Source organism: Oncorhynchus nerka, linkage group LG15, assembly GCF_034236695.1.
Source record: "Oncorhynchus nerka isolate Pitt River linkage group LG15, Oner_Uvic_2.0, whole genome shotgun sequence".
Taxonomy (NCBI): domain Eukaryota; kingdom Metazoa; phylum Chordata; class Actinopteri; order Salmoniformes; family Salmonidae; genus Oncorhynchus; species Oncorhynchus nerka.
The window spans coordinates 97,208,825-97,231,960 of NC_088410.1; the positions used below are offsets into that span (position 1 = coordinate 97,208,825).

General features: G+C 44.2%; 1 protein-coding gene across 1 annotated transcript in view; it reads right to left on the minus strand.

The window, feature by feature from the left end:
- LOC115118030 (glutamate receptor-interacting protein 2-like) overlaps positions 1-19,621 on the minus strand; it is a 190,522-nt gene extending 170,901 nt beyond the window's left edge. Inside the window, exon 1 of the mRNA XM_065000742.1 lies at positions 19,315-19,621. Coding sequence (XP_064856814.1) covers positions 19,315-19,621 — 307 coding nt within the window. The remainder of the gene's footprint in view (positions 1-19,314) is intronic.
- Between the last annotated feature and the right edge of the window lie 3,515 nt (positions 19,622-23,136).

A 23,136-nucleotide genomic window follows, 5' to 3' on the forward strand; every position in this document is an offset into this window, starting at 1 on the left:
TCTCGCGTCTTGTGATGGCCGGCCGCCCAACAACCTGCCCGCTTGACCCTATCCCCTCCTCTCTTCTCCAGACCATTTCTCGGAGACCTTCTCCCTTACCTCACCTCGCTCATCAACTCATCCCTGACCGCTGGCTACGTCCCTTCCGTCTTCAAAGAGCGAGAGTTGCACCCCTTCTGAAAAAACCTACACTCGATCCCTCCGATGTCAACAACTACAGACCAGTATCCCTTCTTTCTTTTCTCTCCAAAACTCTTGAACGTGCCGTCCTTGGCCAGCTCTCCCGCTATCTCTCTCAGAATGACCTTCTTGATCCAAATCAGTCAGGTTTCAAGACTAGTCATTCAACTGAGACTGCTCTTCTCTGTATCACGGAGGCGCTCCGCACTGCTAAAGCTAACTCTCTCTCCTCTGCTCTCATCCTTCTAGACCTATCGGCTGCCTTCGATACTGTGAACCATCAGATCCTCCTCTCCACCCTCTCCGAGTTGGGCATCTCCGCGCGGCCCACGCTTGGATTGCGTCCTACCTGACAGGTCGCTCCTACCAGGTGGCGTGGCGAGAATCTGTCTCCTCACCACGTGCTCTCACCACTGGTGTCCCCCAGGGCTCTGTTCTAGGCCCTCTCCTATTCTCGCTATACACCAAGTCACTTGGCTCTGTCATAACCTCACATGGTCTCTCCTATCATTGCTATGCAGACGACACACAATTAATCTTCTCCTTTCCCCCTTCTGATGACCAGGTGGCGAATCGCATCTCTGCATGTCTGGCAGACATATCAGTGTGGATGACGGATCACCACCTCAAGCTGAACCTCGGCAAGACGGAGCTGCTCTTCCTCCCGGGGAAGGACTGCCCGTTCCATGATCTCGCCATCACGGTTGACAACTCCATTGTGTCCTCCTCCCAGAGCGCTAAGAACCTTGGTGTGATCCTGGACAACACCCTGTCGTTCTCAAATAACATCAAGGCGGTGGCCCGTTCCTGTAGGTTCATGCTCTACAACATCCGCAGAGTACGACCCTGCCTCACACAGGAAGCGGCGCAGGTCCTAATCCAGGCACTTGTCATCTCCCGTCTGGATTACTGCAACTCGCTGTTGGCTGGGCTCCCTGCCTGTGCCATTAAACCCCTACAACTCATCCAGAACGCCGCAGCCCGTCTGGTGTTCAACCTTCCCAAGTTCTCTCACATCACCCCGCTCCTCCGCTCTCTCCACTAGCTTCCAGTTGAAGCTCGCATCCGCTACAAGACCATGGTGCTTGCCTACGGAGCTGTGAGGGGAACGGCACCTCAGTACCTCCAGGCTCTGAACAGGCCCTACATCCAAACAAGGGCACTGCGTTCATCCACCTCTGGCCTGCTCGCCTCCCTACCACTGAGGAAGTACAGTTCCCGCTCAGCCCAGTCAAAACTGTTCGCTGCTCTGGCCCCCAATGGTGGAACAAACTCCCTCACGACGCCAGGACAGCGGAGTCAATCACCACCTTCCGGAGACACCTGAAACCCCACCTCTTTAAGGAATACCTAGGATAGGATAAAGTAATCCTTCTCACCCCCCTCCCCCCCCTTAAAAGATTTAGATGCACTATTGTAAAGTGGCTGTTCCACTGGATGTCATAAGGTGAATGCACCAATTTGTAAGTCGCTCTGGATAAGAGCGTCTGCTAAATGACTTAAATGTAAATCATGTAAATCATGATATTGGGATGTTTTTCAGCGGCAGGGACTGGGAGGCTAGTCATCATCGAGGCAAAGATGAACGTAGCAAAGTACCGAGAGATCTTTGATGAAAACCTGCTCCAGAACGCTCAGGACCTCAGACTGGGGTGAAAGTTCACCTTCCAACAGATCAACGACACTAAGCACACAGCCAAGACAACGCAGGAGTGGCTTTGGGACAAGTCTCTGAACATCTCTGGAGAGATCTGAAAATAGCGATGCTCCCCATCCAATCTGACAGAGTTAGAGAGGACCTGCAGAGAAGAATGGGAGAAACTCCCCAAGTACAGGTGTGCCAAGCTTGTAGTCTCATACCCAAGAAGACTTGAGGCTGTAATCGCTTCACAAGGTGCTTCAACAAAGTACTGAGTAAAGGGTCTGAATAATTATGTAAATATGATATCATTTATTTGTATATATACATTTGCAAAATATTCTAAACTGTTTTTGATTTGTCATTATGGGGTACTGTGTGTAGATTGATAAGAAGAAGAAAACACATTTAATTCATTTTAGCATAAGATTCTAACGTAACAAACTGTGGAAAAAGTCAAGGGGTCTGAATACTTTCCTAATTCACTGTATAGTCACCAAGCCTTCAAAACCACAAGAACACACAGGAACACAGTCAATGGATATGACATATAAATAGCTTAGTGACCTTTCCCAGCATGTACTGTCACTTTAATGAGTAGCACTAAGAGTTTTTCCCAAACATCTGCAAAACAATATTTCTGTGCAATCTGCTTCTCATTTGGCCCAGTAGTCACACTGCACATTTTGTAAACATTCAATTTTTAACCAGTTTTAGCAGCCTAACTAAAGAGAGAGACCAGCTACAGGCCTGTTATAGCAGCCAGACTGAAGAGAGAGACAAGCTACAGGCCAGTTATAGCAGCCTGACTAAAGAGAGAGACGAGCTACAGGCCTGTTATAGCAGCCTGACTAAAGAGAGAGACCAGCTACAGGCCAGTTATAGCAGCCAGACTAAAAAGAGAGACCAGCTACAGGCCTGTTATAGCAGCCTGATAAAGAGAGAGACCAGCTACAGGCCAGTTATAGCAGCCTGACTAAAGAGAGAGACCAGCTACAGGCCTGTTATAGCAGTCTGACTAAAGACAGAGACCAGCTACAGGCCAGTTATAGCAGCCTGACTAAAGAGAGAGACCAGCTATAGGCCTGTTATAGCAGCCAGACTAAAGAGAGAGACCAGCTACAGGCCTGTTATAGCAGCCTGACTAAAGAAAGAGACCAGCTACAGGCCAGTTATAGCAGCCAGACTAAAAAGAGAGACCAGCTACAGGCCTGTTATAGCAGCCTGACTAAAGAAAGAGACCAGCTACAGCAGCCAGACTAAAGAGAGAGACCAGCTACAGGCCAGTTATAGCAGCCTGACTAAAGAGAGAGACCAGCTACAGGCCAGTTATAGCAGCCTGACTAAAGACAGAGACCAGCTACAGGCCTGTTATAGCAGCCTGACTAAAGAGAGAGACCAGCTACAGGCCTGTTATAGCAGCCTGACTGAAGAGAGAGACCAGCTACAGGCCTGTTATAGCAGCCTGACTGAAGAGAGAGACCAGCTACAGGCCAGTTATAGCAGCCTGACTGAAGAGAGAGACCAGCTACAGGCCTTTAATTGTTAAACATTTTTGCCTGACTAAAGAGAGCTTTGCACCAGCTTTACAGGTTTTGTTGGACATAGCAGCCTGACTGAAGAGAGAGAGTCTGATCACAGGCCTGTTCCTGCAGCCTGACTTCTAAAGAGAGAGACCAACTACAGGCCTCCTGCAGCCTGACTGAAGAGAGAGACCGGCTACAGGCCTGTTATACCAGCCTGACTGAAGAGAGAGACCAGCTACAGGCCAATTATAGCAGCCTGACTAAAGAGAGAGACTAGCTACAGGCCTGTTATAGCAGCCTGATTAAAGAGAGAGACCGGCTCCAGGCCAGTTATAGCAGCCTTGTGTATTGACGTGCCAAGCTGGTTTCCCCCCGGGTACTATGTTTCAACCCGGAGTATGTTTAATTGTTAAACATTTTTGCTTCATTGTGACTTTGTCGCGCTTTGCACTTTTGCCTTTGGCTGGAGGTTTGTTGGACACTGTTGCGTCCGTCTGTTGTTTGCTTCTGCAGAATAAAGTGTGCGTCTGATCACAACTCTCTGCTCTCCTGCACCTGACTTCTACACCAGTAGAGCACAACTCTCAGCTCTCCTGCACCTGACTTCTACACCAGTAGAGCACAACTCTCTGCTCTCCTGCACCTGACTTCTACACCAGTAGAGCACAACTCTCTGCTCTCCTGCACCTGACTTCTACACCAGTAGAGCACAACTCTCTGCTCTACTGCACCTGACTTCTACACCAGTAGAGCACAACTCTCTGCTCTCCTGCACCTGACTCCTACACCAGTAGAGCACAACTCTCTGCTCTCCTGCACCTGACTTCTACACCAGTAGAGCACAACTCTCAGCTCTCCTGCACCTGACTTCTACACCAGTAGAGCACAACTCTCTGCTCTCCTGCACCTGCCTTCTACACCAGTAGAGCACAACTCTCAGCTCTACTGCACCTGACTTCTACACCAGTAGAGCACAACTCTCTGCTCTCCTGCACCTGACTTCTACACCAGTAGAGCACAACTCTCAGCTCTACTGCACCTGACTTCTACACCAGTAGAGCACAACTCTCTGCTCTACTGCACCTGACTTCTACACCAGTAGAGCACAACTCTCTGCTCTCCTGCACCTGACTTCTACACCAGTAGAGCACAACTCTCAGCTCTCCTGCACCTGACTTCTACACCAGTAAGTAGCGCACAGCTGTGACATACGGCCACCGCGCGTCCTGTGTGTAATTGTCATTTGAGCAGGTATTCCAACACTGTTTCCACACTGAACAAAAATATAAACACAACATGTAAAGTGTTGGTCCCATGTTTCATGAGCTGAAATAAAATACATTTTCCATACGCACAAAATATTATTCTCTTAAATGTTGTGCACAAATGTGTTCACATCCCTGTTAGTGAGCATTTCTCCTTTGCCAAGATAATCCATCCACCTGACAGGCGTGGCATATCAAGAAGCTGATTAAACAGAAAGATCATTACACAGGTGCACCTTGTGCTGGGGACAATAAAAGGACACCCTAAAATATGCAGTTCTGTCACACAACACAATACCACAGATGTCTCAAGTTTTGATGGAGCGTGCAATTGGCAAGCTGAGTGCAGGAATGTCCATCAGAGCTGTTGCCAGTGAATTTTATGTTCATTTTTCTACCATAAGCCGCCTCCAACGTCATTTTAGAGAATTTGGCAGTATGCCCAACCTGTCTCACAACCACGCCTGTTCAGGGATGTAAGCATTCATTCTGTTTGACCTGAAGAATAGTCAATAAAGAGGTGAATTGGGAGCATAAACAGTGTGCGGGGCTTCCTTCACAAACATCCCAAATAATTCCACACGATGAGTCATTCCCAGAAGCTCAGACCCTCAGTGACACATCATGGTACAAAGACTGGATCAGTTAGCATCACAAACTAGGTTACAATGTTAAAGTTCAAGTAAAATACTGTTTCAATATGAGTGCAACCAAAGTGATAGGAAGGGAGCAAAGATGAATATATTGTAACCAATTAGATTTCAATCAATATAACAATTAACTTTATGTCGATTATCATCACACAATAAATTTAATATATAATCCTAACCAATTGTCCCAATGTCCAAGTGTAAATAAGAAAGTCCCAAAATCCAATCCAAGAACAAAATGTGCCATCCTCCCTTTTACTTAAATGCAAACCAGTGCAACATATTTTGGATGAATCAATCTTCAGCTATTAAAGGCCACGGAAAGAGTGTTTCCCATTGCATTTGTTATTTTGTGGGCTGGGGGGGTATGAGAGACTGGCTGTTTATGTGTGCATGTTAGCATATTCAACGTTTTGGTCTTAAGTGGGTTTTTTTGGTCTAAAGTGTTTTTTTTAAGGACAAGAAGTCTATACAAACACAGATAGAGGACAACAATGAATGTTGGTGCAAAGACTGTATGACAATATCTTTGTGATTCAGTACATGTTCAGTTGTGGAAGAGACCTTCCAGAGTTGCTGCTGTTAGCAATTTATGCTATTCTTCAATAACACAAACTCCAAAGCAAATCGGGGGGAGAAAAATAGTTTTATTTGAGAAGGACAAATCAAGATGTTATGCTGGCAGGTAGATATTCAGATGTTCAGTCTCCCCTGTCCTCAGCTTTTCTCCACACCGAACAAAGGAGCAGGAGGCCATTTATAACCCCCCAGCCTAGCCTGAGGTTGACCAATCAGAAGTCCTTGCAGGACAACTTGGCCAATGGCCAAATAACAAGTATTCCACTCCAGACCAATGAAAATGTGGGCCACGTAGCACACGTCGCTCTGAGGTCAGGAGTGACATTCCACCGATTCTGAACAGATGTTGAACTGAAACTCAACTCCTACTTATAATTCGCTATTGACCATTCGTTTTTAGTCATCTCATCCTCTGCGTTGTATATTTATCTTCAAAATATTATTATACTGCAATGCGTCTGAGGCTACTGGCTGGGATCATAGGCCTGTGTGTCCACTGTACGTTTAGTATGTTCCCACTGAAGCATTGTAAATCTTCAGTGGCGTAATCAATGATTCACTTCATTGTTCCCTTAGTCAATGGTCAGCATTACTGTGCAGAGAGAGACCAGCTACAACAACCTGGCTAAAGAGAGAGACCAGCTACAGCAACCTGGCTAAAGAGAGAGACCAGCTACAGCAACCTGACTAAAGAGAGAGACCAGCTACAACAACCTGGCTAAAGAGGGAGACCAGCTACAACAACCTGGCTAAAGAGAGAGACCAGCTACAACAACCTGATTAAAGAGAGAGACCAGCTACAGCAACCTGGCTAAAGAGAGAGACCAGCTACAACAACCTGATTAAAGAGAGAGACCAGCTACAACAACTTGATTAAAGAGAGACCAACAACCTGGCTAAAGAGAGAGACCAGCTACAACAGCAGACAAGCTACAACAACTTGATTAAAGAGAGAGACCAGCTACAACAAGCTGACTTAAGAGAGAGAGACCAGCTACAACAACCTGACTAAAGATAGAGAGACCAGCTACAACAACCTGACTAAAGAGAGAGAGATAGAGACCAGCTACAACAACCTAACTAAAGAGAGAGACCAGCTACAGCAACCTGACTAAAGATGGAGAGACCAGTTACAATAACCTGACTAAAGAGAGAGAGACCAGCTACAACAACCTGACTAAAGAGAGAGAGACCAGCTACAATAACCTGACTAAAGAGAGAGAGACCAGTTACAGCAACCTGGCTAAAGAGAGACCAGCTACAGCAACCTGACTAAAGAGAGAGAGACCAGCTACAACAACCTGACTAAAGATAGAGAGACCAGCTACAGCAACCTGGCTAAAGAGAGAGACCAGCTACAGCAACCTGACTAAAGAGAGAGACCAGCTACAACAACCTGGCTAAAGAGGGAGACCAGCTACAACAACCTGGCTAAAGAGAGAGACCAGCTACAACAACCTGATTAAAGAGAGAGACCAGCTACAGCAACCTGGCTAAAGAGGGAGACCAGCTACAACAACCTGGCTAAAGAGAGAGACCAGCTACAACAACCTGATTAAAGAGAGAGACCAGCTACAGCAACCTGGCTAAAGAGAGAGACCAGCTACAGCAACCTGGCTAAAGAGAGAGACCAGCTACAACAACCTGGCTAAAGAGAAAGACCAGCTACAACAACTTGATTAAAGAGAGAGACCAGCTACAACAAGCTGACTTAAGAGAGAGAGACCAGCTACAACAACCTGACTAAAGATAGAGAGACCAGCTACAACAACCTGACTAAAGAGAGAGAGAGAGACCAGCTACAACAACCTAACTAAAGAGAGAGACCAGCTACAGCAACCTGACTAAAGATGGAGAGACCAGTTACAATAACCTGACTAAAGAGAGAGAGACCAGCTACAACAACCTGACTAAAGAGAGAGAGACCAGTTACAGCAACCTGACTAAAGAGAGACCAGCTACAGCAACCTGACTAAAGAGAGAGAGACCAGCTACAACAACCTGACTAAAGATAGAGAGAACAGCTACAGCAACCTGACTAAAGAGAGACCAGCTACAACAACCAGACTAAAGAGAGACCAGCTACAGCAACCTGACTAAAGAGAGAGAGACCAGCTACAATAACCTGACTAAAGAGAGAGAGACCAGCTACAATAACCTGATTAAAGAGAGAGAGACCAGCTACAGCAACCTGACTAAAGAGAGAGAGACCAGCTACAATAACCTGACTAAAGAGAGAGAGACCAGCTACAGCAACCTGACTAAAGAGAGAGGGAGACCAGCTACAGCAACCTGACTAAAGAGAGAGACCAGCTACAATAACCTGACTAAAGAGAGAGAGACCAGCTACAGCAACCTGACTAAAGAGAGAGAGAGACCACCTACAGCAACCTGACTAAAGAGAGAGACCAGCTACAATAACCTGACTAAAGAGAGAGAGACCAGCTACAGCAACCTGACTAAAGAGAGAGAGACCAGCTACAGCAACCTGACTAAAGAGAGAGACCAGCTACAACAACCTGACTAAAGAGAGAGAGACCAGCTACAGCAACCTGACTAAAGATAGAGAGACCAGCTACAATAACCTGACTAAAGAGAGAGACCAGCTACAATAACCTGACTAAAGATAGAGAGACCAGCCACAGCAACCTGACTAAAGATAGAGACCAGCTACAGCAACCTGGCTAAATAGAGAGAGAGACCAGCTACAGCAACCTGACTAAAGAGAGAGACCAGCTACAATAACCTGACTAAAGAGAGAGAGAGACCAGCTACAGCAACCTGACTAAAGAGCGAGAGACCAGCTACAATAACCTGACTAAAGAGAGAGACCAGCTACAACAACCTGACTAAAGAGAGAGACCAGCTACAACAACCTGACTAAAGAGAGAGACCAGCTACAATAACCTGACTAAAGAGAGAAAGAGACCAGTTACAACAACCTGACTAAAGAGAGAGACCAGCTACAACAACCTGACTAAAGAGAGAGAGACCAGCTACAACAACCTAACTAAAGAGAGAGACCAGCTAAAGAGGGAGAAAGGTTGAATGACAAGATAAAGGATTTGTACTGTACTATTGGACTGTCTGTACCATTTGATATTACTTTTTGTTTGAGTTTTTGTTTCCTTACATTTTATATCCAATGTATCATTTTGACCTGTGTAATAAATCAGATCTTTCAAGTAAAAAAAGTGTGTGTGTGAGAGAGAGAGAGAGAGAGAGAGAGAGAGAGAGAGAGAGAGACAGAGAGAGGGGGGGGTAGGTAGGTGGGTGGGGAGAGAGAGAGAGAGAGAGAGGGAGAGGGGGGTAGGTGGGTGGGAGAGAGAGAGAGAGACAGAGAGAGAGAGAGAGAGAGGGAGAGAGAGAGAGACAGAGAGAGGGAGAGAGAGAGAGACAGAGAGAGAGAGAGAGAGAGAGAGAGAGACAGAGAGAGGGGGGTAGGTGGGTGGGAGAGAGAGAGAGGGAGAGAGAGAGAGACAGAGAGAGGGAGAGAGAGAGAGAGAGAGAGAGAGAGGTGAAACAAGGATCGGACCAATACCCAGCGTGGTAGGTGTCCATGGTTTTTAATAAGGAAAACTAAACATGAACACAAATACAAAATAATGAAGTGAACTGGCAACGAAACAGTCCCGTGTGGCACAAACACTGACACAGGAAACAATCACCCACAAAATACCCAAAGAACATGGCTGCCTAAATATGGTTCCCAATCAGAGACAACGATAAACACCTGTATCTGATTGAGAACCAATCTAGGCAACCATAGACTTACATAAACACCTAGAAAGAACACAACCCCATAAATCTACAAAAACCCCTAGACAGTACAAACCCCCTAGATGAGACAAAAACCATACATCACCCATGTCACACCCTGGCCTAACCAAAATAATAAAGAAAACAAAGATAACTAAAGGCCAGGATGTGACTCTAGAGAGAGAGAGAGAGAGAGAGAGAGAGAGGGAGAGAGAGAGAGAGAGAGAGAGAGAGAGAGAGAGAGAGAGAGAGCGAGAGAGAGAGAGAGAGAGAGGGAGAGAGAGAGAGAGAGAGAGAGAGAGAGAGAGAGAGGGAGAGAGGGCAGTGGAGACTTTGTATGGTAACAATTTACTTTGACTACATAGGTCCCAACCACATTATTAAAGGTTAATGACATATATTCATACGATAACTATAGCGCATTCATGTCATGCTATGCAAGAGCTCATATTTATAGGTATATTAAGGGGCGGCAGCGTAGCCTAGTGGTTAGAGAGTTGGACTAGTCACCGAAAGGTTGCAAGATCAAATCCCTGAGCTGACAACCTTGACTGCATAGAATTCATATACATAGATCTGTCATGCATAGACCAGTATGACCAGTGGAGTGTTGTTAATGAGTTATGATACAGTGGGGCAAAAAAGTATTTAGTCAGCCACCAATTGTGCAAGTTCTCCCACTTAAAAAGATGAGAGAGGCCTGCAATTTTCATCATTGGTACACTTCAACTTGATGCGGTCAAAGTAATTTCTGTTTTCCCATTCATAAAGCATTCCTAAAGCATTCCTAAAGCATCCCTAAAGCATTCATAAAGCATTCCTAAAGCATTCCTAAAGCATCCATAAAGCATTCCTAAAGCATTCTTAAAGCATCCCTAAAGCATTCATAAAGCATTCCTAAAGCATTCCTAAAGCATTCCTAAAGCATTCCATAAAGCATTCATAAAGCATTCCTAAAGCATTCCTAAAGCATTCCTAAAGCATCCATAAAGCATTCATAAAGTGACCAGTGTTCCATTATTAAATTGATCATTGTTCCATTATTAAAGTGACCAGTGTTCCATTATTAAATTGATCATTGTTCCATTATTAAAGTGACCAGTGTTCCATTATTAAAGTGACCAGTGTTCCATTATTAAAGTGACCAGTGTTCCATTATTAAAGTGACCAGTGTTCCATTATTAAAGTGACCAGCGTTCCATTATTAAATTGATCATTGTTCCATTATTAAATTGATCATTGTTCCATTATTAAAGTGACCAGTGTTCCATTATTAAAGTGACCAGCGTTCCATTATTAAATTGATCATTGTTCCATTATTAAAGTGACCAGTGTTCCATTATTAAAGTGACTAGTGTTCCATTATTAAAGTGACCAGTGTTCCATTATTAAAGTGACCAGTGTTCCATTATTAAAGTGACCAGTGTTCCATTATTAAAGTGACCAGTGTTCCATTATTAAAGTGACCAGTGTTCCATTATTAAAGTGACCAGTGTTCCATTACTAAAGTGACCAGTGTTCCATTATTAAAGTGACCAGTGTTCCATTATTAAAGTGACCAGTGTTCCATTATTAAAGTGACCAGTGTTCCATTATTAAAGTGACCATTGTTCCATTATTAAAGTGACCAGTGTTCCATTATTAAAGTGACCAGTGTTCCATTACTAAAGTGACCAGTGTTCCATTACTAAAGTGACCAGTGTTCCATGGCCATTGACATAGGGCAGCAGCCTCTAAAGTGCAGGGTTGAGTAACCGGGTGGTAGCCAACTAGTGATAGTCACTAAGTTCAGGGTACTGGGTGGAGGCTAGTGATGGCTATTTAACAGTCTGATAGCCTTGATATAGAAGCTGTTTTTCAGTCTCTCAGTCCCAGCTTTGATGCACCTGTACTGACCTAGCCTTCTGGATGATAAAAGGGTGAACAGGCCGTGGCTCGGGTGTCTGAGGTCCTTGATGAATTTTTTGGTGTTTGTGTGACACCGGGTGCTGTAGATGTGCTGGAGGGCGGGCAGTGTGCCCCCGGTGATACGTTGGGGCAGACTGCATCACACTCTGGAGAGCCCTGCATTTACGGACGATGCAGTTGCCGTACCAGGCGGTAATATAGCCTGACAGGATGCTCTCAATGGTGCATCTGTAAAAGTCTGTGAGGGTCTTAGGGGCCAAGCCAAATATCTTCAGCCTCCTGAGATTGAATAGCCACTGTTGTTCGTCCCCACGTCCCCACAGTGACCGTACATACATACCTCAACCAGAAGCCTTGGATAACAGGCAGCATCCACACTGAGCTAAAGGCAGGACTCTAACCCGGAAGCTTTTAAGAAATCCCGCTATGCCCTCTGACGAACCATCAAACAGGCAAAGCTTCAAAACAGGACTAAGATTGAGTCGTACTACACTGGCTCTGACGCTAGTCGGATGTGGCAGGGCTTGCAAACCATTACAGACTACAAAGGGAAGCACAGCCGAGAGCTGCCCAGTGACACGAGCTAAATAACTTCTATGCTCTCTTCGAGGCAAATAGCACTGAAACATGCATAAGAGCACCAGCTGTATTGGAAGACGTGATCACGCTCTCTGCAGCCGATGTGAGTAAAACCTTTAGTAAAACCTTTAGACAGGTCAACATTCACAAAGCTGCAGGGCCAGACGGATTACCAGGACGTGTACTGGGAGCATTCGCTGACCAACTAGCAAGTGTCTTCACTGACATTTTCAACCTATTCCTGTCCGAGTCTGTAATACCAACATGTTTTAAGCAGAACAGCATAGTGCCTGTGCCCATGAACACTAAGGTAACCTGCCTAAATGACTACCAACCCGTAGCACTCACGTCTGTGGCCTTGAAGTACTTTTAAAGGCTGGTCATGGCTCATATCAACACCATCATCCCAGAAACCCTAGACCCACCCTAATTTGCATACCGTCCCAACAGATCCACAGATGATGCAATCTCTATTGCACGCCACACTGCCCTTTCCCACCTGGACAAAAGGAACACCTATGTGAGAATGCTATTTATTGACTACAGCTCAGCGTTCAACACCATAGTGCCCTCAAAGCTCATCAATAAGCTAAGGAGCCTGGGACTAAACACCTCCCTCTGCAACTGGATCCTGGACTTCGTGACGGACCTCCCCCAGGTGGTAAGGGTAGGTAACAACACATCCGCCAAGGTGAACCTCAGCACAGGGGCCCATCAGGGATGTGTGCTCAACCCCCTCCTGTACTCCCTGTTCACTCATGACTGCACGGCCAGGCACAACTCCAACACCAATTTGCCGATGACACAACAGTGGTAGGCCTAATCACCGACAACAACAAGACAGCCTATAGGGAGGAGGTCAGAGACCTAGCCATGTGGTGCCAGGACAACAACCTCTCCCTCAACGTGACAAGACAAATGAGATGATTGTGGACTACAGGAAAAAGAGGACAGAGCACGTCCCCATTCTCATCGACGGGGCTGCAATGGAGCAGGTTGAGACCGTCAAGTTCCTTGGTGTCCACATCACCAACAAACTAACATGGTCCAAGCACACCAAGACAGTCGTGAAGCGGGCACGACAACTCCTATTCCCCCTCAGGAGACTGAACAGATTTGGCATGGGTCCTCCCCCCCCAACTTCTACACTGCTGCTACTCTGTTGTCATCTATGTATAGTCACTTTAATAACTCTACCTACATGAACATACTACCTCATCTAACCGTTGCCCCCGCACATTGACTCTGTACCCGCACCCCCCTGTATATAGTCTCACTATTGTTATTTTACTGCTGCTCTTTAATTACTTGTTACTTTTATCTCTTATTCTTATCCATATTTTTATTTTTTTAACTGCACTGTTGGTTAGGGTCTGTTGTATTGTGACAATTTTTTACATTTGATTTGATTCCCCACACTGTCTGTTTCAGATTGAGGGGGCTGAGCATGCACCCTTATAGGACCCCTGTGTTGAGGATCAGCGTAGTGAAGGTGTTATTGCCTACCTTTGCCACCCGAGGTTGGCCCGTCAGGAATTCCAGGACCCAGTTGCACAGGGCAGAGTTCAGACCCAGGGGCCCGAGCTTAATGATGAGATTGGAGGGTACTATGGTGTTGAAGGGTGAGCTGTAGTCAATGAACAGCAATTTTACATAGGTATTCCTCTTGTCCAGATGGAATAGGGCAGTGTGCAGTGTGATGGCGATTGCATCCGTGGATCTATTGGGGCGGTATGCAAATTGTAATAGGTCCAGTGTGTCAGGTAAGGTGGTGATATGATCCTTAACTAGTCTCTCAATGCACTTTGTGATGACAGAAGTCAGTGTAATGGGGTGATAGTCATGTAGTTCAGTTACCTTCTCTTTCTTGGGTACAGGAACAATGGTGGATATATCGAAGGAAGTGGGGACAGTAGACTGAGATAGGGAAGATTGAATATGTCAGATTGGGAATTTAGCCAGAACACCGGGGTTAACACCCCTACTCTTACAATAAGTGCAATGGGATCTTTAATGACCTCAGAGAATCAGGACACCCGTTTAACATCCCATCTGAAAGATGGCACCCTACACAGGGCAGTGTCCCCAATCACTGCCCTGGTGCTTTGGGATATTTTTTAGACCAGAGGAAAGAGTGCCTCCTACTGGTTCTCCAACACCACTTCCAGCAGCATCTGGTCTCCCATCCAGGGACTGACCAGGACCAACACTGCTTAGCTTCAGAAGCAAGCCAGCAGTGGTATGCAGGGTGGTATGCTGCTGGTGGTATTTTATTATAATATAATTGTATTTTATATATTTTATATATTACATGAAATCCCCCCAAAAATCGAATTAAATTACAGGTTGTAATGCAACAAAATAGTAAAAATGTGAATACTTTCGCAAGCCGCTGTACACCTCCGCCTTACTTCCTCTTCCTGTTCTTTACTTCTATCTGCACGATACACTGAGAACCCAGCTGGCTGTACGGACAAAGATAGTAGATCCAGAGAGAGCCATGATATCTGGAAGGAGAGCATCGCCTTGAGTTCATATACATAACCTAGATTGAAACATACCAAGCCTGGAATCGACAATGATAATTAACTCCATTTCATTATTGTTGAAGTGAAAAAATAGCAAACAAATACAATGGAAACGGAGTGATAGTCAGAGTGGATTCCAGTCTACCTAACAGTATAGCAGTGCTTCCCACAGTGTAGTCATCTTTCCAGTACATATGGTATAAAGGAGACAGCCTGTAGTTCCAGTATCTATGAGATACTCACTGTCTTCTAATCTAAATGCTGTAACTGTGACAAGGCATGCAATGTGACAGAGAAGGACTGAGGCAAAATGAAGCCTAATCACTCAACTGACTGGGTTCTAATGAGAACACAACATGACATGAGACCGAGGGGGAGACATGGAAAGAATAAAATGCTCTAAATGATGTCCTGCATGGAAAACAACTCCAGGAAACCAAATGAGTTACTGTAGTAAATATTCTAAACTTAATTGTGTTTTTGTTGACATTGCCTAAAGCCTGTACTTGTCATACTGTTGTTGGGGGAGAACAGGTGAATTCAAATGGAGAGAAACAACAAATCCACTATTTCTCCCAAATCTAAGAAAGATGGACTGATAAAGAGTCAGTTCAAACTGAGAGGAACGGAAACTAATTTCTCAAGTACCAATGCCTTCCATTTTCTGCATCAGTCACTCTCTGCCGTAACAATCTGAAATGGAAAAAGATTTCTGGGTTTCCAATAAATGAGATAAGATGCTTTGGTGAGCAGCTGTACCCCGACTATTCTGTACATCCCTGTTGTAAATCTCTGAAATGAAGGAGCATCCTCTTCTTGTTCCTTTCAGCAGCCCACCATTTTTCCTATGAACTGGAAACTATATAACGTCACCGTAGCAACTTCTATTCAACTCCCTGGAAAACAGTGGCAGTTGATACCGACTGGACTATCCTGGCTAAATAAAGTGTATCAAACCTCAGTGTACTAACCTCAATACAACCACAGTATACCCTCAGTGGCAGTTTGCCTCCAGGACAGCCTGAATTCTTCGGGCAGTGGCGCTCAATCGTTGCTCAATTGGTATCAAGGGACTAAACGTGCTCCAGGAAAACATTTCCCACATCATTGCACCACAGTCACCAGGCAGGACGGGGCCATGGACTCATGCTGTTTACACCAAATCCTGACTAGCATGACGCAAAAGGACCCGGGATTCGTCGGACCAGGAAATGTTTTCCCACTTTTCAATTGTCCGGTGTTGGTGAGGGCGTGCCCACTGGAGTCGCTTCTTCTTGTTTTTAGCTGATAGGACTGGAACCTGGTGTCGTCTGCTGTCAATAGCCCATCTGTGACATTCTCCTTCCACCTCTCATCAACAAGTTGTTTTCACCCACAGGACTGCAGCTGACTGGATGTTTGTTTGTCGCACCATTCTCTGTAAACCCTAGACACTGTCGTGTGTGAAAAGTCCAGGAGGCCTGGCCGTTTCTGAGACACTGGAACTGGCGCATCTGGCATCGACGATCATACGTTCAAAGTCGCTTAGGTCACTCGTTTTGCCCCATCTAACCTTCAATCTAACAGTAACTGAATGTCTCGATGCCCGTCTGCCTGCTTTATACAGCAAGCCACGGCCACGTGACTCACTGTCTGTAGGAACAAACCATGTTCATGATGGGGTGGTGTACCTAATAAACTGGCCTCATTGAGTGTAAACCTCAATAAACAGATGTATTTGTCCAATCAGATTATCATCTCAGTGTCTCAATAGTCCCAGAGATGTGTATCTGATGGAACTATATGCCACCTTACCTGAACCGCGTTCACATGTAGAATATGTATCAAATGCAGGGGGCTCTAAATGAACACTTATCATTGGCAGCACTGGTGCTCCCAACTTTAAAAAGTTAGGAGCACCAAATGAAATCTAGGAGCACCAGAAAATTCGTTTTTTTTTTGGTTTAATTGATTGACATACTGCCTATATGGGACCTATATGATTTCTAGCTACTTTATGAAGCAAAATGTTCTTCCTCTAGAAAATAACATGTACCACTGTAAATACATGAATTAAAAGCTCAAATGTTAATAATTAATAGGAATACCAGGAAAATATACATTTCTAAAAAAAAAGGGACCCATTTCTCAGCATGGATTTGTCTCATTTTAACAGTATCACCTCAATATTTAGTCACACTTGGTGTTACACTGTGAGGGGAGATGGTGTTCTGCATGGTGTTTAAAGTGGAACTGACAGCTACGTGAAATCGTATAGAAATCTGTTCATATATACCCCCAGGAAGAATATGACGTATTTGCTTGCATTTTTTTGACAAGCGAGCACTTAGATATTTTCACGTTTTCATATTTCTGTCGAATGGGAATGACGCGGAGTTACGTATACTAAGGCATTTGGGGAAATTCTACAGCATAAATAGAGCGGTAAAATAAACCCTAATGCAAATGTGTCAGTGTTGTCCAGGACTCTAGACAGAATGGTGCGCCACAGCCAATCAGAGCTACAGTAGGCCTATAAGTCATTTGCCACACGGGCCTTCCATCTTTCACTTTGGCAGTAGCAACAGTGCGACTTTAAAGCAATTGGTAAGCATTGGCCAAAAGCCATAAAATACACCTGAATGGATTTCTGCAAATATGTAAATACCAACGGGAGTCCTTTAACATTTGGGAACATTATCGCCTTATTGATCAAACAACCATGAACAGGTAGGCTATCTCTCCCTCCCCAAGATCAATAACTAATGCTAGCCACAGCGAGATGAGATAAAATCTAATGAGGTAAGAGTAGATAAACCAGCGTTTCCCAAACTCCGTCCTGGGGACCCCAAGGGGTACATGTTTTTTTTTTTTGCCCCCTAGCACAACACAACTGATCATCAAGCTTTGATTATTTGAATCAGCTGTGTCGTGCAAAAACCAAAACGAAACGTGCACCCTGTGTGATCCCCAGGACCGAGTTGGGGAAATACTGAGAAACTCTCTCAAACTTTTCCAGCTAGTTGGCCGTCATAATTGCACTGATAAACGATGGGGAATAGTAGCCTGCTCGTCCTTCTGCAGCTTGCCTGCCAAAGCATGCTTGTCCCAACCAACATTTTGACAACTGAATGGGATCTGCCTGCCCGCCCATTTGATTGATACGAAATACATTTGATTGACAACTAAGAGATATGTTAACTGTGGATAACAGTCGTCCAAGTTCAGCGTAGCTAGCAAAGTGATTCACATTTCTAGCTACCCAAATGAAAGGGACAGAGGGATACGAATGTCTTCAACTGAAATGTGTCTTCTGCATTTAACCCCCAACCCCTCTGAGTCAACTGGCAACTGCATCTCTAGCTGTAGCCACAGAAAAACAATATGGGGGGGTGGGACTCTGCCACTTACCCACTCGTCCAATGACATGACGTCCTCCCAGCAGCTAGCTAGGTCATGTTAGGCTCCGTGTTATTAGCTACTAAATAAATAGATACGCTAGCCTATTAGCCATGTTATAACTGACTTGTGATCATTGCCCTTGCTAGTTTGATTGTATTGACATTCCCAGCCTTAGTGACATTCATCCATTTTTGTCCAGAATATTGAGTCATTGAAACTGAACCAGTGCATCCTGAATGGAGGCAGCAGACGATGTACCAGGCCAGCTGTGATTTACAACCGGATAGTAATATGTTTTGTACTACCAAGAAATGTATCGGTGAGTTATATGAATCATGCATTGAACTGCATCCATCTATTCTGACAACAACGCCTTATGGAATTTGGAATGAAATATAACCTATTTTTAAAACCTCTCATAAAAGTTGTTTTTTTGTTGGTAGAATAAACAGTGAATTTTATATTTTTGCCTGATATGTGACCCGTTTCAGGAAGGTAGGCATATGTCGCACATCACTACTTCACAGGAGAGGAATTTGACAGAAATATCTTCTGGAACATGTGAACTTTCATGTGCCTTAATAACAAACTTGTATTCCATCTGTAAATACGAATACAATTGTTAAGTTACAGGCCTAGTTGGTTTAGCCACAGAAAAAGACAGGAATCTTCCCCCTAGCCATGATTGGCTGAGATAATGAATGGGCTGGACATGCCAAGAGATGAGTTCAGATTGGTCTGCCATATGGCATGCTTCTGTCTATAACATCAAATCAAATCAAATGTTATTTGTGCGGAACACAACAGGTGTTGTACCTTACCGTGATATGCTTACTTACAAGCCCTTAACCAACAATGCAGTTGAAGGAAAAAGAGTAAAGAAAATGAAAAGTAACAATAAAATAACAATGATGAGGCTACCGAGTCAATGTGTATTACTTAGTCGAGGTGATTGAGGTAATATCTAGATGTAGGTAGGGGTAAAGTGAATATGCAAAGTTAATAAAAAGCGAGTAGCAGCAACACACAAAACAATTATAATAAAAATAAATGGGAGGTCAATGCAAATAGTCTGGGCAGCCATTTGATTAGCCCTTTAAGGGGTAGAAGCTGTTAAGAACCCTTTTAGACCTAGACTTGGCACTCCGGTACCGCTTGCCGTGCGGTAGCAGAGAGAACAGTCTATGGCTTGGGTGACTGGAGTCTTTGACAATTTTTGGGCCTTCCTCTGACACCGCCTAGTATATACTGTAGGTCCTGGATGGCAGGAAGCCCCAGTGATGTACTGCGCTGTACTCACTCCCCTCTGTAGCGCCTTACGGTCGGATGCCAGGCAGTTGCCATACCAGGCGGTGATGCAACTGGTCAGGATGCTCTCGACGGTGCAACGGTGGAACTTTTTGAGGATCTGGGGACCAACGCCAAATCTTTTCACTTTCCTGAGGGGAGACTGTTCACAACATTCTTGGTGCGCCCTATTCACGACATTATTGGTGTGTTTGGACCATGATAGTTTGTTGGTGATGTGGACACCAAGGAACTTGAAGCTCTCAACCTGCTCCACTACAGCCTCGTCGGTGAGAATGGGGAAGTGCTCGGCACTACTTTTCCTGTAGTCCACAATCATCTCCTTTGTCTTAATCACGTTGAGAGAGAGATTGTTGTCCTGGCACCACACGGCCAGATCTCTGACCTCCTCCCTATAAGCTATTTCATCGTTGTCGGTGATCAGGCCTACCACTGTTGAGTTGTCGACAAACTTAATGATGGTGATGGAGTTGTGCTTGGCCATGCAGTCGTGGGTGAACAGGGAATACAGGAGGGGACTAAGCACGCACCCCTGAGGGGCCACCGTGTTGAGGATCAGCTTTGCAGATGTGTTGTTGCCTACCCTTACCACCTGGGCATGGCCCGTCAGGAAGTCCAGGATCCAGTTGCACAGGGAGGTGTTTAGTCCCAGGGTATTTAGTTTTGTGATGAGCTTTGAAGGACTACGCTGAGCTGTAGTCAATGAACAGCATTCTCACATAGGTGTTCCTTTTGTCCAGGTGGGAAAGGGCGGTATGGAGTATTTGTATTTTATTAGGGATCTACATTAGCTGCTGCTTAGCTGCTGCCAAGGCCTCACGTACTCTCCCAGGGGTCCAGCAAAATTAAGGCAGTTATACAATTTTAAAAACATTACAATACATTCACAGATTTCACAACACACTGAGATTGCGTCATCTGTGGATTTGTTGGGGCGGTATGCGAATTGGAGTGGGTCTAGGGTTTCTGGGATGATGGTGTTGATGTGAGCCATGACCAGCCTTTAAAAGCACTTCATGGCTACAGACGTGAGTGCTACAGGTCGGTAGTCATTTAGGCAGGTAACATTGGTGTTCTTGGGCACAGGGACGATTATGTACACTATAACATGAGCTGCTCAGTATGTGAAGATAATCCTTGCTACTTTGGCCTTTTTGAAATATTTAACATTAGCCAAGGAGAATTGAAAAAGTGTTGCAACAGCTCTCAACAATATCAGTGCCCTGAATTTAGTAGGCGTTATCGACAAAGATCAGTGGAAAAAAGTTGTGATGGACTACTTCCTGCACATGCGGGCTGTACAAACAATACGGAAACGACACAGGATGTCTTACTACGGTCCTAAATGGCACCCTATTCCCTATGTCGTGCATCATTTTTGATTGAGGCTCTGGTCAAAGTAGTGCACTATAAAGGAAAAAGGGTGCCATTTGGGAAACAACTAGAGTTTTAAGATATGGTCTCTTTACGTTCTTCTATGGGCTTCAGTTTCAAACACCACTGGTTTCAGTCTGAAGCGTTCATCCACGTATACAGGTAAGAGTCTAGCTACATTTTCAGACGTTATACATTTCTATTTTTTTTCAGAAAGTCGTTTTCGTTGGAAGTGAAAGTGTTCTGTTAGCTAGCTAGCGAACGTTACGTATACGATCTGTGTAGTAATATTATTTGTATCTCAGAAATACATTTGCATTTCTTGTTATAGCCTAATGTTAGCTAGCTATCTAACACTGAACCTAGTTGGTTAGCTTTAGCTACCTGCAGGTTCATACATTTACATTTACATTTAAGTCATTTAGCAGACGCTCTTATCCAGAGCGACTTACAAATTGGTGCGTTCACCTTATGACATCCAGTGGAACAGCCACTTTACAATAGTGCATCATTTCCTGCATGGTGGCTATGACACTGCTGAACGCTGCTGAATAGGTGTAGACAAAGAAGAGCTCTCCAGTAGGTACCAAAACATTCAAGGGACATTTTCTCAAAAGTGGGGTTACAAGTATATCAACATTCAGAAGCATAAAAACTGTCTCAATGTTCCTCAACTGTATGATATATCATTTTGTAGCTCTGAGTCTCTACTGTTATCCAATGTAAAAAACACAATTTCAAATTGGTGGTCGATCTGTTTGTATCATATCTGCAAAGTAGCCAGTTCCACTTCAAACATATACTCATCACCACACTGTAATTAAAAAAGCCATGTTCTGCATGGTATTTAAACACACAGTAACAATTAGTTTTGTCAGCCGGTGATTGTCAAGCAAATAACTGCCGGTCTCACGGTAATTGACCGGTAATTAACATAAACACATTTAGCAACTCCTGGCTTCCACACACAGCCTACAAGACACTGATGCAGACCTTTGGAACATCTACATTTTATCCATGTAAATCCATGTAATTTAGCCTACATTTAGCCTATCACAATAAATCCATTATTTATTTAGATAGGTCTAAAGAAGCATGATATGAAGAAAATGTAGTCTATTTCAGAACAGAATAGCATATTCTGACTTGTCCTTATGTCAGGTCCCGATCTGTCTAGGCCATATGGCTGTGGGCTACACTAGTTCATTTAACAGACAAGATTTGCTTAGAATTCCGTGGCATTATTTTATATTATTTTATTATTGTATATTATTTTATAGAATACAATTGAACAAAGGTGAATAAAATAGAATGGATTTTGTCTCCAAATGATTTGAGGGAGGGCGCACTATTCTGTGTTTAGCGGTTAACAGGTATTATTATATGCTCAATTTAGAGTTATTAATGTAACTTTAGTTGTTCTACAAACCTTAGGTTATATGTTTTGTTTTGTAATACATTGTAAGGCTGTACGATGCGACTAATGATGATTTGAAAAAAGCAACTTGAAAGGCATGAGCTCAGCTTTGTTGTTTTTTGCGTAGGCTCTACACTCTTCGTCAGTCTCTCATTCACAATTTGACAAGCACTTCATAATGCCTTGAATTTCTCGGCGGCATCCCCGTTGTTCCATTCTCCCTGAGTGCTGCGTGCTCTCACTCACATGGCTCTCCATCACGTGATCGGGAGTTTCTCACAGGCTACAAGTGAAGACAGACACTTAGGGGACGCAACTGTGCAGGTCCTTATCCAATTCCGAGGTGCATATTGAAGATATTGGAAGAACTGTCCACATTTACTTTTCGTCAGCCAACAAGATGAGTAGCCCTAACAAACAGCAAGAGCACTAGCCTATGTCAATCTACTATCCCCCATAGTACTGTAAAAAGGTCAATCTATTATATTCTTTGCGAGAAATAAATATTCCAAACATAGTCTGGGACAGTGGTAGGATGTGATAGATCCCAAATGAATGCACCACACATCCCAAACATTTTTAATGCAATGTGTCTGACGCAACAGATCAGAACATTTAGCTTAAAATGTTGATGAACTATTAAGACTATTTATTCACATTATAAGCGCAGCAATGCGAACACAGTAGTAGGCTATAAATGTTCCATTAGCGGAAAACACCACTATCAAAAGAGACTGCAAATACAATTATACATGTAATGCTTTTATTATAAAGGTGCATTTTTATGGTGAAAATTATCTTCCCCAAACATGAAACTCACACGCTGCTTATATATGTAGTTAGGCTCTACACCCCTTGTTAATACTAGTTAGGCTCTACACCCCTTGTTAATACTAGTTAGGCTCTACACCCCTTGTTAATACTAGTTAGGCTCTACACCCCTTGTAAAGTGGATTAATGTGCTTAATATGAAGAAGTTATTTGGACACTAGTTGTGATGCAAACATATTATAGGCTTATGGGCTAGAAAACATGAGGTGTGT